Genomic DNA, 14,471 nt, shown 5'->3' with positions numbered 1-14,471 from the left:
TGTCTAGTTGGTTGACTAGTTGGTCAAAGGTGATGCAGCATTTTTTTTCCCCCCGTTGCCAGTTATAGTTGAGGCCACACTTCTGAATAGTCTTATTGTTCTTTTTGCCTCCCCCAAGTGTATAACACTACTGGTATTGTCGCTGTAGATGAGTATGTGCGTTTAGCAGGTTTGGAAGACCTGAGACAGAGGCTCTTTTATTCACGATATGAAGGCGCAGGGAGGGGAATGACCTGGATTGGATGTTTGAAACTGATAAAGAAAGTGTCATTCTGTCATCACAGGTGGTCATTGGTATGAGGGCAGAGGCTATTACCCCTGCCTCGAAATGAATGTCAGCCACTCCCGGATGATGATCATTAGACACAGGGGTGCGTTTATTTATTTGCATTTTTCAATGTTGCAAACAAACATTTACAGAGGAGTGTATGTGTATGTGTGTATAATAGGGCATCAACTGTGTGTGTGCAGCCCAGCCACAAAGGTTGTCAGGACATCTGTTTTATTTCCCGACATCATCTGTTCCTGGGCATATCCCTGGAGAAGCAGAATGTTTTACTGCTCATCCAGCTAATAGAGGGAGATGAGGGACCAGACAAAGCACGGCTAAAAGACCCCTATGATGAAAACTATTAATGGATCTAGGTTTCCCTTGCCCGGACGTGGGGTCACCGGGGCCCCCCTCTGGAGCCAGGCCTGGAGGTGGGGCTCGAAGGCGAGCGCCTCATGGCCGCGCCTGCACCCATGGGGCCCGGCCGGGCACTGCCCGAAAGGGTCACGTGGGTCCCCCTTCCCATGGGCTCACCACCTGTGTGAAGGGCCATAGGGGTCGGGTGCAGTGCGAGCAGGGCAGTGGCTGAAGGCAAGGACCTTGGCGATCCGATCCCCGGCTACAGAAGCTGGCTCTAGGGATGTGGAATGTCACCTCTCTGGCAGGGAAGGAACCTGAGCTGGTGTGTGAGGTCGAGAAGTTCCGACTCGATATAGTCGGACTCGCCTCCACACACAGCTTGGGCTCTGGTACCAGTCCTCTCGAGAGGGGTTGGACTCTCTTCCACTCTGGAGTTGGGGCAGCCGTGGCCCAATGGTTAAGATCATTGCCTACCACTGTGGGGGATCTAGGTTCAAGACCCCGACTGGACCATCCGCCAACTCACGGCTGTGGTGTCCTTGAGCAAGACACTGATACCCCGAAATGCTCCCCGGGCGCTTCAGCTGCCCCCTGCTCCAGTGTGTTCCACTAACATGTGTATGTGTTCACTGTGATGGTTTAAATGCAGAGAACACATTTTGTGTGCATGTATGCATGTTCATGACAATAAAAGGTGATTCTTCTTCTTCTTCTTCCCACGGTGAGAGGCGCTGAGCAGGTGTGGGTACACTTATTGCCCCCGGTGGGCGAGAGGATAACCTCCCTCAACCTTCGGGTGGGGGGATGGGTCCAGACTGTTGTTTGTGCCTATGCACCAAACAGCAGTTCAGAGTACCCACCCTTTTTGGAATCCTTGGAGGGGGTGCTGGAGAGCACTCCCGCTGGGGACTCGATCGTTCTGCTGGGGGACGTCAATGCTCACGTGGGCAATGACAGTGAGACCTGGAAAGGCGTAATTGGGAGGAACGGCCTACCCGATCAGAACCCGAGCGGTGTTCTGTTATTGGACTTCTGTGTTCATCACGGATTGTCCATAACGAACACCCTGTTCAAGCATAAGGGTGTCCACACGTGCACTTGGCACCAAGACACCCGAGGTCGCAGTTTTGACTTTGTGGACGTGTCATCGGACTTGCGGCCGCATGTCTTGGACACTCGGGTGAAGAGAGGGGCGGAGCTGTCAACTGATCACTACCTGGTGGTGAGTTGGCTCCGATGGTGGGGGAAGATGCCGGTCCAACGTGGCAGGCCCAAACGTATTGTGGGGGTCTGCTGGGAACATCTGTCAGAATCCCCTGTCAGAAGGAGTTTCAACATGAACCTGAGACAGAGGCTCATGAACTTTGCTCATGTTCCCACAGAGGGGGGGAACATCGAATCCGAGTGGACCATGTTCCGCGCTTCCATTGCTGAGGCGGCCGACCGGAGCTGCGGCCGTAATGTGGTGGCGGAAATCCCCGAAGCCGTTGGTGGACACCAACGGTGAGGGATGCCGTCAATCTGAAGAAGGAGTCCTATCGGGCCTTTTTTGCCTGTGGAACCCCTGAGGCAGCTGATGGGTACCGGCTGGCTAAGCGGAATGCAGCTTTAGTGGTCGCTGCAGCAAAAACTCTGGTATGGGAGGGGTTTGGTGAGGCTATGGAGAAAGACCTCCGGACGGCTTCGAGGAAATTCTGGTCCACCATCCGACGTCTCAGGAGGGGGGAGCAGTGCACCATCAACACTGTGTATAGTGGGGATGCGGCGCTGATGACCTCGACTTGGGACATTGTGAGCCGGTGGGGAGAATACTTCAAAGACCTCCTCAATTCCACCGACACGCCTTCCCAAGATGGAGCAGAGTCTGGGTTCTCTGAGGCGGGCTCTCCTATCTCTGGGGTTGAGGTCACCGAGGTGGTTAAAAAGCTCCTCGGTGGCAAGGCCCGGGGATGGTTCCTAAAGTCTCTGGATGTTGTGGGGCTATCCTGGTTGACCTCTGCAACATCGCGTGGACACAGGGAGAGTGTAGTTGTGTGTAGTAATGTGAAGTGTGTCACTTCACATTACTACACACAACTTAATTTCTGAGCTTATTTGTTCTACTTTCTTTGTATGTATGGACTACTTGGGTTGTTCCCAACATTTGGATATATTTTCATGTCAATAGCACCTTCGGAAATATATTTAATGAGAATAATGGTGACGTGTTAAATACTTATTTCAGCCGCTGTATAAACAAACAACCATTCTCACTCACACTTACGGGCAATTTAGAGTCTTCAATTAACCTACCATGCATGTTTTCGGGATGTGTGGGCAAACCGGATGACCCGGAGAAACCCCACGCAGGGACGGGGATAAATACAACATTAATACTGTAATTTTACTACTTTAATCTTGAATATAAACAAGTTTTGTTTCAAAAAGATGCAACTTTTTATCTCGTGTTTATCTGAATTCCCCTTTAAACTTCACCATTAATAACACAATCACAAAAATTTGACTATGCCCTTAGGTCAAGGAAAAACTTGGTTAATTTCAAAAGATATAATAAATAAAATAAATTAAAAAAATGAAGCTACAGTTTAGTCATTTTGTGCACTTTTTCCTCAGACTCATTCACAGACCCCTCAGCTGAAGGTATGTCTAGAGAACGAGCTAGAGAGCGAGATCGCAGTCGCCCGCACGAGAGAAGGCATCACTCCTCTGCAGGGGAGAAGCAACGGTACTACTCCTGTGAGCGTTATGGCTCCAGGGAGAGAAGCCATGCCAAGTCAGCCGGTCCAAGCCGATCCACATCTCCAGGAGAGGGACAAGACACTGCTGTCCTTAGACAAGTGAGTTACTTGCTGGCAAAACAAGGAAGCCTGTTTTTTAATTTTTTTTTTATTTTTTTTTATCTGAAACAGCACTCACCTATTTGTGTGATCAAATGTCAAAACATCCAAATGGGTTCTCTCATATGTGTCATTTAGGGAAGGTTATGGGTGATCGTGAGGTAAGTTAACCAGACAAAGTCAGGGGAAAAAAACTACTGCTCTGTTATCGTACACAACACATCTGCGGCAGGGCACAAATGCTGGCTGATCCTCATCTTCGTGCAAGCGCAAGTTTCGCTGTGTGTGTTCGCCAATTTAGCAGCCGGTCTGCGCCAACCGAGGTGTTTGGGTGCAGCGAGGGTGTGCACTTGGAGATGCACCTGGTGGAGAGACAATTTGATGGCAGAAAGTCGATCTAAACTTATGCCTGCTCAAACCACGTGGAAGGCCTGGCGCAAGGTAGACTGCTGGTCTAACGCGGTTTTGGTGAATTTGATCAAGGCGCAGGCAGACAGATACTTAGCTCCTTGGACATATTTAAGTCGGCAGTGGGTTATCATCAGCTCATTCTGTATTTAACAAGGGTACCCACTCATATTGACTGTTGCCACACTGTGGCCAGAGCAGTGACCATGCTTCACACAGGCACAAATCGCTGCGATTACACATCGTCCTCTTCTGCACTGAGAATGGTGCCAAGTCTCTGTCGAGTCTGTCAGTTGCGCCACATTTGGCAGGAGCCGCTTTGATTGGTAGCGACTGAAGTCGGCTGTAAACACTCCTGCAGTGGCTGGTCTACGAAATTACCAACACTGTTCTAACCCACCTCTGTCGCACAGCTGCCGCACAGGATTTAGGCTGTTTACAAAAATAGAGCACTATATCCTTAGGTCTTACGTTATGCAATTTAAATTCCAAGTCATGACTGGACTGTACATGAAGAAGAGACATACTGTATACTCCCAGCATTAACAATATGTACACCTGCTAATAGGATTCAATACAAGATCAGTATAAAAAGAAAAATTGCCTTGACAAACGGTAACTGATTAGTTTTAAATGACTCATCTATAGAGGTATTCATTTACCAGTACAGTGAACACCCTGTTTATCATATGGGATACATTCCAGACACAGTTGCAAACGGTGTAAAACTGCAATTGAGTGACTATGTAATTTTCTTTCTCCTACTACCACACACTCTACTGTAGACACTCTAAACACATTTAAACTTATTAAAACACACTTAAATGTATGAAAACCATTGTTTATATATTCCCTAGCAACTGTTTTCACACTCCCGCTGTCAAGTAATGGGAGACTATTGTAGAACATCACTTTGTGGTAAGTCTCATTTGCACAGTTCTCTAAATAGGCAAATTGTGCTTGTCACTCAAAGTTTACTGTAAAACCTACACCAAACAATAATAACGAATTAAACCTTGTACATTTCAACTCTGAAATGTTCAACCAGACCGTAAAGACTTGTATAACGAACGTCTGCTAACGTGATGCTAAAATACAGTATACATAAGTATAATACAAAACGCTATAGTCGACATTAGCATAGATGTTACGGTAATTATTAAGCTTTAAACAACTGCTATTTTAACACACAAAGCAAAGCATACATAGAAGCACCATACAACAATAGTCACAGGCATGTTCTGTTATCTCTCTGCTCTCTGGGAAGAAATATTAAAATGGCAAAATATGGCATTTTATTACACTAAGGAGGTATGCTATTAATTCCGGGGCATCTCTTCCAGTAGAACTCAGTGCTGCCCGGCATGTTGGGGCACAACATGTTACTACTCTGAAGGAGTGCAACACTATGATGTACAGTAGCTGGCGTTCACTGAATTGTGGTTGTAGTTTGCAGTGGTTTATAGGTGCACCACTGCTCTCATGTGATTAAATGTAGGCAAATAAATATAATTGGATACAGGTACAGTTTAGCTAATATTGTAGTGGGGGAGTTTATGTTTTCAGTAAAACACTATCACTACCAATTTAATACTTTGTAAGTAATAAGAGTTAGTAGTATTATATAGTAGTAGATTTTAGCTGGCTGGTAATACAGTGTGATATTTTGTTTTTTCAGCATGGTAGCACTGGGGGTAAACCCGCCCCCTCTGGTTCAAGCACACCAGGTCGTGGTCGCAGGCAGCTTCCCCAAACACCCCTGACTCCTCGTCCTGCCGTTGCCTACAAGACTGCAAACTCCTCCCCTCTCTCTTCTGCTGCCAGTACCACTATAGCTGGACAGCACACTCGTGTCAGCCGTGGCCTTTCAGAACACGAGCGCTTGCATGGGGACAATGACCGCTCCCCGATACCGGTCACCTGCATTGGTTCTGACCCAAATTTAGACCGGCATCAGCAGGGAACCTCTCAACAAGCGTTTATTGAAGAAACAGAGGACTTCCAGGATGCTGTTAGCAGCCAAGTATTGTCACACTCTGCCCGAGCCGGTGCCTCTGCAACCACCTCATCTTCCCATGGTACTGCTGCTGCTGTGCCCGTCACAGCAGCAGCCACACAAGGGCGTACAGATGTGGTACCTAACGGGTACCACTTCACCTTTGGGGGAAACTCTGTATCAAACAGCAGAGGAACAGGAAGCCTCAGGGAGAGAGAGGATGAGGACTGGTGCTAGCATGCAAGGATACTTGAAAGGTTTTTTTCCGATGCACTGTTGAAGGAGCAACTTGCAAGTGTTGCTTATGTCAGATCGCGTGAGCTGGTCAAAGGGGAAAGTGGAAAACTAGTCAGTTGAAAGTTCTGTCAAAGGGTTGTGTTGCAGTGTTCTAGTGCTGCTCTCCTTCATACACAAAAAGCTGTCGAAGGAAGCAGAATGCTGACTTTTCTTTTTACCCCTTTTCAAACCCTTGCACCAAAATGCTTTTGAAGACCCTTCAGTATTTTGCCTTGGCCAGTGTTGTTGAAGACTGAAACCCAAAATCTTGAAGTACTATGTTTTAGACTCATCTGAATGCCTCACTCTTGAGATACTTGGATGCTTTATTTTGTCTTGACATGCAGGTCAGGGGTTTCGATGTAACATGCTAGCACCAAAACATCTGACTGAAGGGTCATCATTGACCAAGATGATTTTCTGTCGGTCTAGGAACTTTTCTGATTCACTCAAAGATCAACAAGTGTCACTTTGAGGCAAAAGAAACAAACAAGAGCCATTTTCATGGTCAAACTTTGTTCAAATTGGGGGGAGCACACAGGGACTAGGACAACAATTTTACTGCAACATGTGGCCGAATACTAAGTGCCTCATTTTACAAGATGTGAGTAGGAGTCTGGCTTCTTGAGTGGGTGGTCTGTGTTTAACACACAGTCAAGCATGTAAGTCTGTACACAGCTGAGAGAAACGGGACAACATAAAGCTGTTTAAATCTGTCGTAATAGTCTAAAAAAAATAATAATAAAATTAAAAAATTAAGTAAAAAAACTAAAAATAACATTTTTATATACTGAGTCTTGTAGTTGGTGAATCCAAATTAAAGATCCAAAGTCACCAATGTAGTGCATGCCGAGGTCTTGAACATGTCAAAAAATTGTGTCTGTGCTTTATAAATTTAAGGGTGCGTGCTAAGCATTTGCCTTTTTCTTAAAACACACTGCCAGTCCATTGGTAAGAAACAGATGGTCTCTCAAAGGACAAAAGTGCCATTTTTGAAATATCAAACTATAACTCACGTCAGAAACAAATGTCCTCCAACAGAAGTGATGATATTGAAGTATGCACATACTTTTTTGTGTGTGTTCTGGCTCGAAGAAAAAACTGTTTGATTTGTTGTTTTAGTCATCATCCCTTTTCTTAATACTTCTCTATCATGCCCACAGGATGGACAAAAGAGAGGAATACAGAAATAACTTCCACACAATTCGTACAACTAAACAATTGTGCTTTAAAGTCACATAGTATTTAAATATCTAAAGCAGGGGTGAGCAACATGGTGCCCACAGACACCAGGTAGCCCCCAAGGACCATGAGTAGTTCGGAGGCCTGTTCTAAGAATACCTCACCAATGATGGGATGTGTGACGATTTGCTAGGAGTGTTGTAGAAGTGATCGTTCTTTTGCAGAGATTTATAGAAATAAATTGTTGCATATTGATATTTATCTGTTTCCTACCTTGTTAAATCATTCTTGATAATTGTGAAAAATCATTAACATGTAATTTAAGCAGATTTGTCATTTCAGAAGTGTATATCAAACTGGCAGCCATTCACATTAATCAGTATCCAAGAAGTAGCTTTCAGTTTCAAAAAGACCCCTGATCTAGTGAAATGACCACTTTTTAAGAACTGATGAACTAAACATACCAAAGACTACTTTAAAAATGGAATACATTAAATTGAGGTTTTTCACACATTGACCTTAATTCAGTACTATTTAAAAGCCTTGAAAGCGTTCCACTGACGCACTGTGGCGACCCCTATAGGGACAAGCCGAAAGGAAAAGAAGAAAGCGTTCCTCTCCCTCCGATGTGAAGTGCATCTTCTTCATGGGTTTTCTCGGGGTACTTGGGCTTCCTCCCCAATTCCAAAAACACGCATCTTAGTTTAATTGAAGAGAATGAGTGACTGGTGACCAGGCCAGGCTGTTCTCCACCTCTCACCCAAAGTCAGTTGGGATAGGCTCCAGCTCACCCGCAAACCTAATGAGGGACAAGTGCTATATAAAATGGATGGATTGCTGAATTATTAGGCCTCTCTCTTCCTGGTTCACTCCGTTTGTATCCCACAGGTCAACAACATTTTCTTTTGTGATCTGGATTTTGCATTGCCACTATTCGATTGATTTTGTGATTGAGGGCATCTGTGGCCCACTTCTTTGCATTCCTTATTTTTGCCACATAAACTCTAAATCTGTTGGGTTTCCTTACTCTTCACTTTCCCCTGAAACTGCAGTGAGTGAGTACTGATGCATGTCTGTCCAGACCTTGAACAAAGATCAGAACCAGTGTCTTTGTGGAAATTCACAGACAAAATAGTTTCCAAATTCTTTTAAAAAAGACTACTGTGTCCGCATGTGCATCAATGTGGGCTGATTATGTTGCATGCATGCAAACCTTCTGCAAATCTCTCCATCCCTACCTTGCAATGACTGTTGTTCATCTCTAAGTTGTCATTATGGTTATGTTAACATTGGATGATGGATTTTTATCTGTTCCTCTTTCTTTACTGTCACATTTATATATATGGTATCTGGTCTAGAATCACCACCCAGATCTCAGGGTATATCAGGCACTTGAAAGCTCAGTTAGTCACAATGAAAGCCTAAGAAAAAAATAGTGAGCCAACACACAACACGTAAGTTATTTGCCTCAATGCATCACTCGGTAACTGTTAGTATGACACAATAATAGGGATGTATATCACAGAAAGACCTTAATCCTTTACTTAAATATCACTCTCCCACGAATGGATGAGTTCCTGGCCCAGGCTCATCATATTAATGATTTGTTGTTCAATAAACGTTTCTGGGGCTACAAACAATAATTTTTCAAGATATTATGGTTGCCCAGATGAGGCATGGGGGGCTTCATAAATGAAATCATGTTCAAATATGGAAAATGTATCTTTCTGAGCAATCAGGCAGACTGCCACAACCCCATCAGATCAAACAGTGGGATGGGCCACGTTAGTTTTGTATGTTTAATTTGAATTGAATTGAGTTCTTTATTTTGAACATTTGAAACAAAAAAAAAAAGTATTTTGAACATTTGAAACAAACAAAAAAGTAACAGAAAAACAACAAAACAAGATTTGAAGACAAAAATAAAAGATAAAGTTAAATCACACATATTCGAACAGGAGTAGGAAGAAGTTTTCTCCTACTCCTAGTTGGAAAGATATCCCTAATTAAATATGGGCACATGCATCACAAAGGACTTTTGGATTTGATTTTTTCCCCCAAATCTTGAGGTGTGTAGTAAGTTGTCATATAAACACAGAAGAAAGATAAATGGGAGCGCCCAAACCATCCTTCATTTTTGTATGTGAGCTACTATGTTGAGCAAAGCAACACTACAGTATACACTGTTGGAGAATTAACAATGGATGTGTTTATAGTGAGAAATCACGAGAAAATTATTTATTTGGATTGTGGTATTACATTTTACAGTGTCCTCACCTCACCGTCAGAAACCATTCTCATACATTCCCAACTGTGTTTGGAGTTTGGCGAGTTGGAAACGCTCGTGTCATTCTTAAATCGACTGGCCATCAGCCACTTTGACTCCAAGGATGTGTTGGATTTGTGTTTCAAAAATAGACAATATTTCGAACCTTGATCAGGGTGTCCGATGTCTTCAGTCAACGTTTTCTATGGCCTCCCATTGGACATTTCCTGTTTGCATGTTCTGAAAAGAAATGTGCATGTGCAAAAATGAAAAAAAAAAAAAAAAAAAAAAAACAACATTGTTTGACTTCAATACGTCCATGACTTTGATAATTTGCCTGTTGTGTTTCTGATGCTTTACACAACCAGAGTTTAAATTTCATGAATTTGAATACCATAGTCACAAAGTTTCCACAAATTTCCCTCCCCAAAAAGTGGAAATGTTTTTGCAGAGTGGTTCTAAAGTGTCTCAATCCTTCGCTGCCTGATCTGTTACTCAACTGACTCCTGCACAGTCAGTCTAACTGTACCGATTTTGTATGAATATAAATCCTTGAATAAAGAAGAATGATTATGAAATAACTGTTTTACATTCCTAAAAACATCAAGGTCATGTTTTAATCAATATAAATTTCTACATACGGTATATGGAATACAATGGTGCCTTGAGATATGAGTGACCCGATATTTTTGAGATAGGAGCCGTCATCGTGGCAATGAACTCAACTCACTTCACAACTAGCAGCAGTTTGGCAGCTAGAACTCGAGAAAACATCTTGCAAAAAGGAGTTTCGATCTGTTTATTGCCACTCACAGTTAAAGTTGAATGTCAAACTAAACATAAAACAAAGAGAAGTAAATGTGTATTTAAAGCAATCAAACCACTTTGCCTCCCACAAGCTCACTGCTAGCCAGATGGGGGAAGACTGTAATCTGACATTTGGTGGCCATTATGGTCATGATTTCTTTGCTCTCTCGACTAAACAAGAAAAAGGCCTCACCTGTCACCAGGGAGGACAGGCCGTGACTGTTGAGCACTCTCCACAGAATATTCTGGCCCAGCTATACCTTTTTTCCAGCGACAGTGGCCTGAAGCCGTCAAAGCCAATTAATTACTCCACGTGATGGCAAAGTATGAAAACTGAAAGCATATGAATTGCGCTGACTACACGTGCACCAGAGCAACGTCGCATCCAGCCTTTCAGCCAAACCAACCAGAGCCCTGTGTGTTGGTACTGGATATAAGGGTCAATGCAACACACTAGTTCATCTACAGTAAATGTTTTGCCTCTCATTTTTGCACCAGTGCCCAAAATTCTCCGTCCCTTCTCATATTCACATTCAGTAGTCGCACAGCGTGTCTTTGTTTTACAGGACCTCTTTTTCTTTTCACTTTGTCATTTTGATTGAATGAACCAATTTGCATGCATGGAATGGGCACTGACATGAACCCTGAAATGTAGTATAAATGAAACCGTGTGCCATCCACAGTATGCGTGCAGTCCAAAGCAGTCTGCAGACGTGCAATGTGAAAAGTATGAAATGGCTTGAACAGGAGTTCTGAAACTCTTATTCGTTTGTGTGTGCATGCATGACTGTATTATACTGCCTCCCGGTGGCAAAGTGGCACACACCAGAAGGAGCCAAAATGAATGCGTTATGATGCATAAATTGTTTAATTCTTCACATTCCATTTAATGATGTCATTACTATATGTTTCTGTACAGTAAACTATTCTATAGTGCTATTTTTCCTCATTGAAAATGTAACATTTAAGGATGTTTTGGGGGAAATAGAACTAATTAATGGCATTTCCATTCATTTAATTGGGAAAGAATTACGAGTGTGGTCATGGAACAAATTAGTGTGGTCATGGAACAAATTAAACCTGTATCACAAGGCACTACTACTGGGTAAAATTTTTATTTAATGCCCTAAAAGTTGTACAATACAAAATTCAACCAAATATTCCAGGAAATACGCCCATGAATTCATACAAAAACCAAACTCTCCAAACTCTGTTTGAACAGCCATCGAGCATGATGTCAAACAGGAACTCTGCAAAGACTCATCAATAATCTCAAAACAGGTTTTTGTCATCATTTAAGTTTTAGATCACCAAAAATGTTTTTGACTATCGCCATGCAGTGTCATCTACTAACAACTTCGGTGAGAGGCACGAAAAAAAATCTGGACATCCTGTATGTCAATATAAAGGGAGCGTTCGGCTTCTTTTCCTTCCCTTCTGGGGGATTGGACCAAAACGTAATACATTTTAAGACTACCAACGCGGCACGGTGGCCAACTGGTTAGAGCGTCAGCCACACAGTTCTGAGGAGCGGGGTTCAATCCCCGGTCCTGACTGTGTGGAGTTTGCATGTTCTCCCCGTGCCTGCGTGGGTTTTCTCCGAGCACTCCGGTTTCCTCCCACATCCCAAAAACATGCATTAATTGGAGACTCTAAATTACCCGCAGGTGTGAATGTGAGTGCGAATGGTTGTTTGTTGATGTGTGCCCTGCGATTGGCTGGCAACCAGTTCAGGGTGTACCCCGCCTCCTGCCCGATGACAGCTGGGATAGGCTCCAGCACGCCCGCGACCCTAGTGAGGAGAAGCGGCTCAGAAAATGGATGGATGGAGATATATATATATATTAGAAAACAATATTGTATCAAAATTGTTTATTTATCATTAATGTATTATAGTAGTACTTGTAGTTTTTTTAAAATTAATATTAAATAAATATAATAATAATCGAGTCACTGATCGTGTAGTGCATAGGTGTCAAACTCAAGGCCCGGGGGCCAGATGCGCCCCGTCACATCATTTTATGTGGCCCGCAAAACCAAATCATGCTCGTCAACTCCCGTGATTTTTGCTAAAATCTGTACCCAAATTCCAAATTGTCATAATAATAAACAATAATGTCGAGATATTGCATTTTTCACCCTTCTTCTACAGTAACTTAAACAATGCTTGAACAAACTATTATCCTTGTATTCTGATTTCTAAACTCGTTATCCCTCAATTTGTTGTGTAACGGTAATAATATGTTTTGGTCATGATTATACGTTTATATGGTTTCAGTTCTAACGGCCCTCTGAGGGAAATCATAATGACAATGCGGCCCGAGACAAAAAATTGTTTGACACCCCTGGTGTTGTGGTACACCTGACTTTGGTGCAGGCAGGGTGTATTCAGTTCCCACTCAGTGACGGTGTGAATGTGAGTGTGAATGGTTGTCCGTGTCTATATGTGCCCTGACGACTGACTGGCGACCAACTCAGGGTGTAGTCCACCTTTTGCCCGAAGTCAGATGGGATAGGCTCCAGCGCCCCGCTGACCCTAACCAGGATAAGCGGTGTTGAAGATGGATTAATGATAATAATAATAATAATACATAAATACAGTTGAATTGAAAGTTAATAAAAGAGGGACTATTTTATGTGCAGAGAAGTTTTTAATTTTTTTACATTTTTGTATTATTTTTTTTTTTAGTTGGCTGGATCTCTTCAGGTCAGGAGTCAAGTGACTGGCGGTCTTCCACCGGAAGTATCCTGTCTCCTATTGTATTAGCATTAGCACTGTACTAGCATCCTGATCGGCCACATCAGAGAGAGTAGGCGGGTCATTTTCACAGGCTAGTCTGACTTTATGATTCGATGTCGGTTCTGGAGGAGAGAGCAGATGCTGGCTGTGAGGGAAAGAATGTTCTTGAGAAGAGGAGGACGGGGGAAAGACCAGTGACTTTGTTTTAAATCAATGACAAGCAGACGTTTCTATCCGCAACGCACTTTGGCACCGTAATTAACGGACGAGATGTTGCGCTGGTGGTCTCCGTTGACACTGTCCCTCCTCGGGCTCATTAGCGTGTGCTCGGGCACCCCCGAAGATTTTCTACGCTTGCATGATGACGGAGGAGAGTCTGGCTCCGGGATGCTGCGCACAGGTAAGAGAAGCCTCAATTGTAGCCTAAAGTAGCCCAGATAACGTAAATCAAATAAATGGAGTGCTCGTTACATTCAAATTGTATTGCATTTAAATGAGTCCTATAGATGACGCAGAAGGGTTTCGATCGGTGATGTAACTATTAAGTATTGAATTCAAATTCATGTATGTTTTTAAATGTCTTTCAAACGAGCACCACGCAAGAACGTTTTCTTGTCCAGCATTCCACTCTTTGAACCCTCGCTTGCTATGGAACGATTTATCAAATTGAAGCCCAATTGATATAACAACTTGTCTATTGTCTGTTATCAATTAAGGATGGGTAAAATTATGACATTGGGGCGATGTGAGGCTGTACGATCTTCATGTGAAAATGTACTAGAACCTGCTGTTGTACTATATGACAAGTGGTAGTGGTATTTAAGTAACAATTGCATTTTCAACACCTTTGTGTGTGGCTGTCAACTTTGCCTTATGTTAGCCTGATGTGCCACGAACAAGTTGTGGTGGTTGCTCAAATGTTCGAACATAGTGTGCTGTTAACATAATTTATTCATATTTTACATTCACATAGCTCCTTTGTATGATACCCTCCTCTTTGGTAGACAAAAAACAACAAAACAAGGTTTCAAACGTGTTTACATTTTTCAAATTATTTATGTTTATTTGGACTGAATATTCATGATTTAAATGACCAACTTGTTGAGAAAAAAAACAACTCTTGTTCACAGCGAATCTGGGTTCAGAACAATATTTAATGTAGTATTAAAACTAGAACTCTTTTTGGCATTGTTAGCCATGCAGTTTATAAACATAATAAGACACCACAAAGAAAACATCATAATAAACAGTAGCCATCATCCTATCTATTGCAGCCTATCCTAAACTTGAGATTGGGCCCATGGTCAGTTGTTACTAAGTCACACAAC

The 14,471-nt window shown here is 42.9% G+C and overlaps 2 protein-coding genes across 12 annotated transcripts in view; both read left to right on the top strand.

Moving 5' to 3' along the window:
* Positions 1-9,859, top strand: part of cacna1bb (calcium channel, voltage-dependent, N type, alpha 1B subunit, b) — a 186,498-nt gene extending 176,639 nt beyond the window's left edge. For all 5 annotated transcript variants that reach the window (XM_061699497.1, XM_061699498.1, XM_061699496.1 and 2 more), the window contains 2 exons: positions 3,245-3,468; positions 5,555-9,859. In XM_061699497.1, coding sequence (XP_061555481.1) covers positions 3,245-3,468; positions 5,555-6,109 — 779 coding nt within the window. In that variant the 3' untranslated portion in view covers positions 6,110-9,859. The remainder of the gene's footprint in view (positions 1-3,244; positions 3,469-5,554) is intronic.
* Positions 9,860-13,220: 3,361 nt separating this feature from the next.
* Positions 13,221-14,471, top strand: part of si:ch211-196i2.1 (collagen alpha-1(I) chain) — a 180,028-nt gene continuing 178,777 nt past the window's right edge. For 6 of the 7 annotated variants that reach the window (XR_009769945.1, XR_009769946.1, XM_061698981.1 and 3 more), the window contains exon 1: positions 13,221-13,543. Coding sequence is in view for 5 of the 7 variants with exons in the window: in XM_061698981.1 (XP_061554965.1) it covers positions 13,414-13,543 (130 nt within the window). In the remaining 2 variants the exon portion in view is untranslated. The remainder of the gene's footprint in view (positions 13,544-14,471) is intronic. The other variant, XM_061698983.1, reaches the window with a different exon arrangement.

Source organism: Phycodurus eques, chromosome 15 (assembly GCF_024500275.1).
Source record: "Phycodurus eques isolate BA_2022a chromosome 15, UOR_Pequ_1.1, whole genome shotgun sequence".
In the NCBI taxonomy this organism is placed as follows: Eukaryota; Metazoa; Chordata; class Actinopteri; order Syngnathiformes; family Syngnathidae; genus Phycodurus; species Phycodurus eques.
Note: the sequence above shows the minus strand (reverse complement) of the source record. Positions and strands in the feature narration are given on the sequence as shown.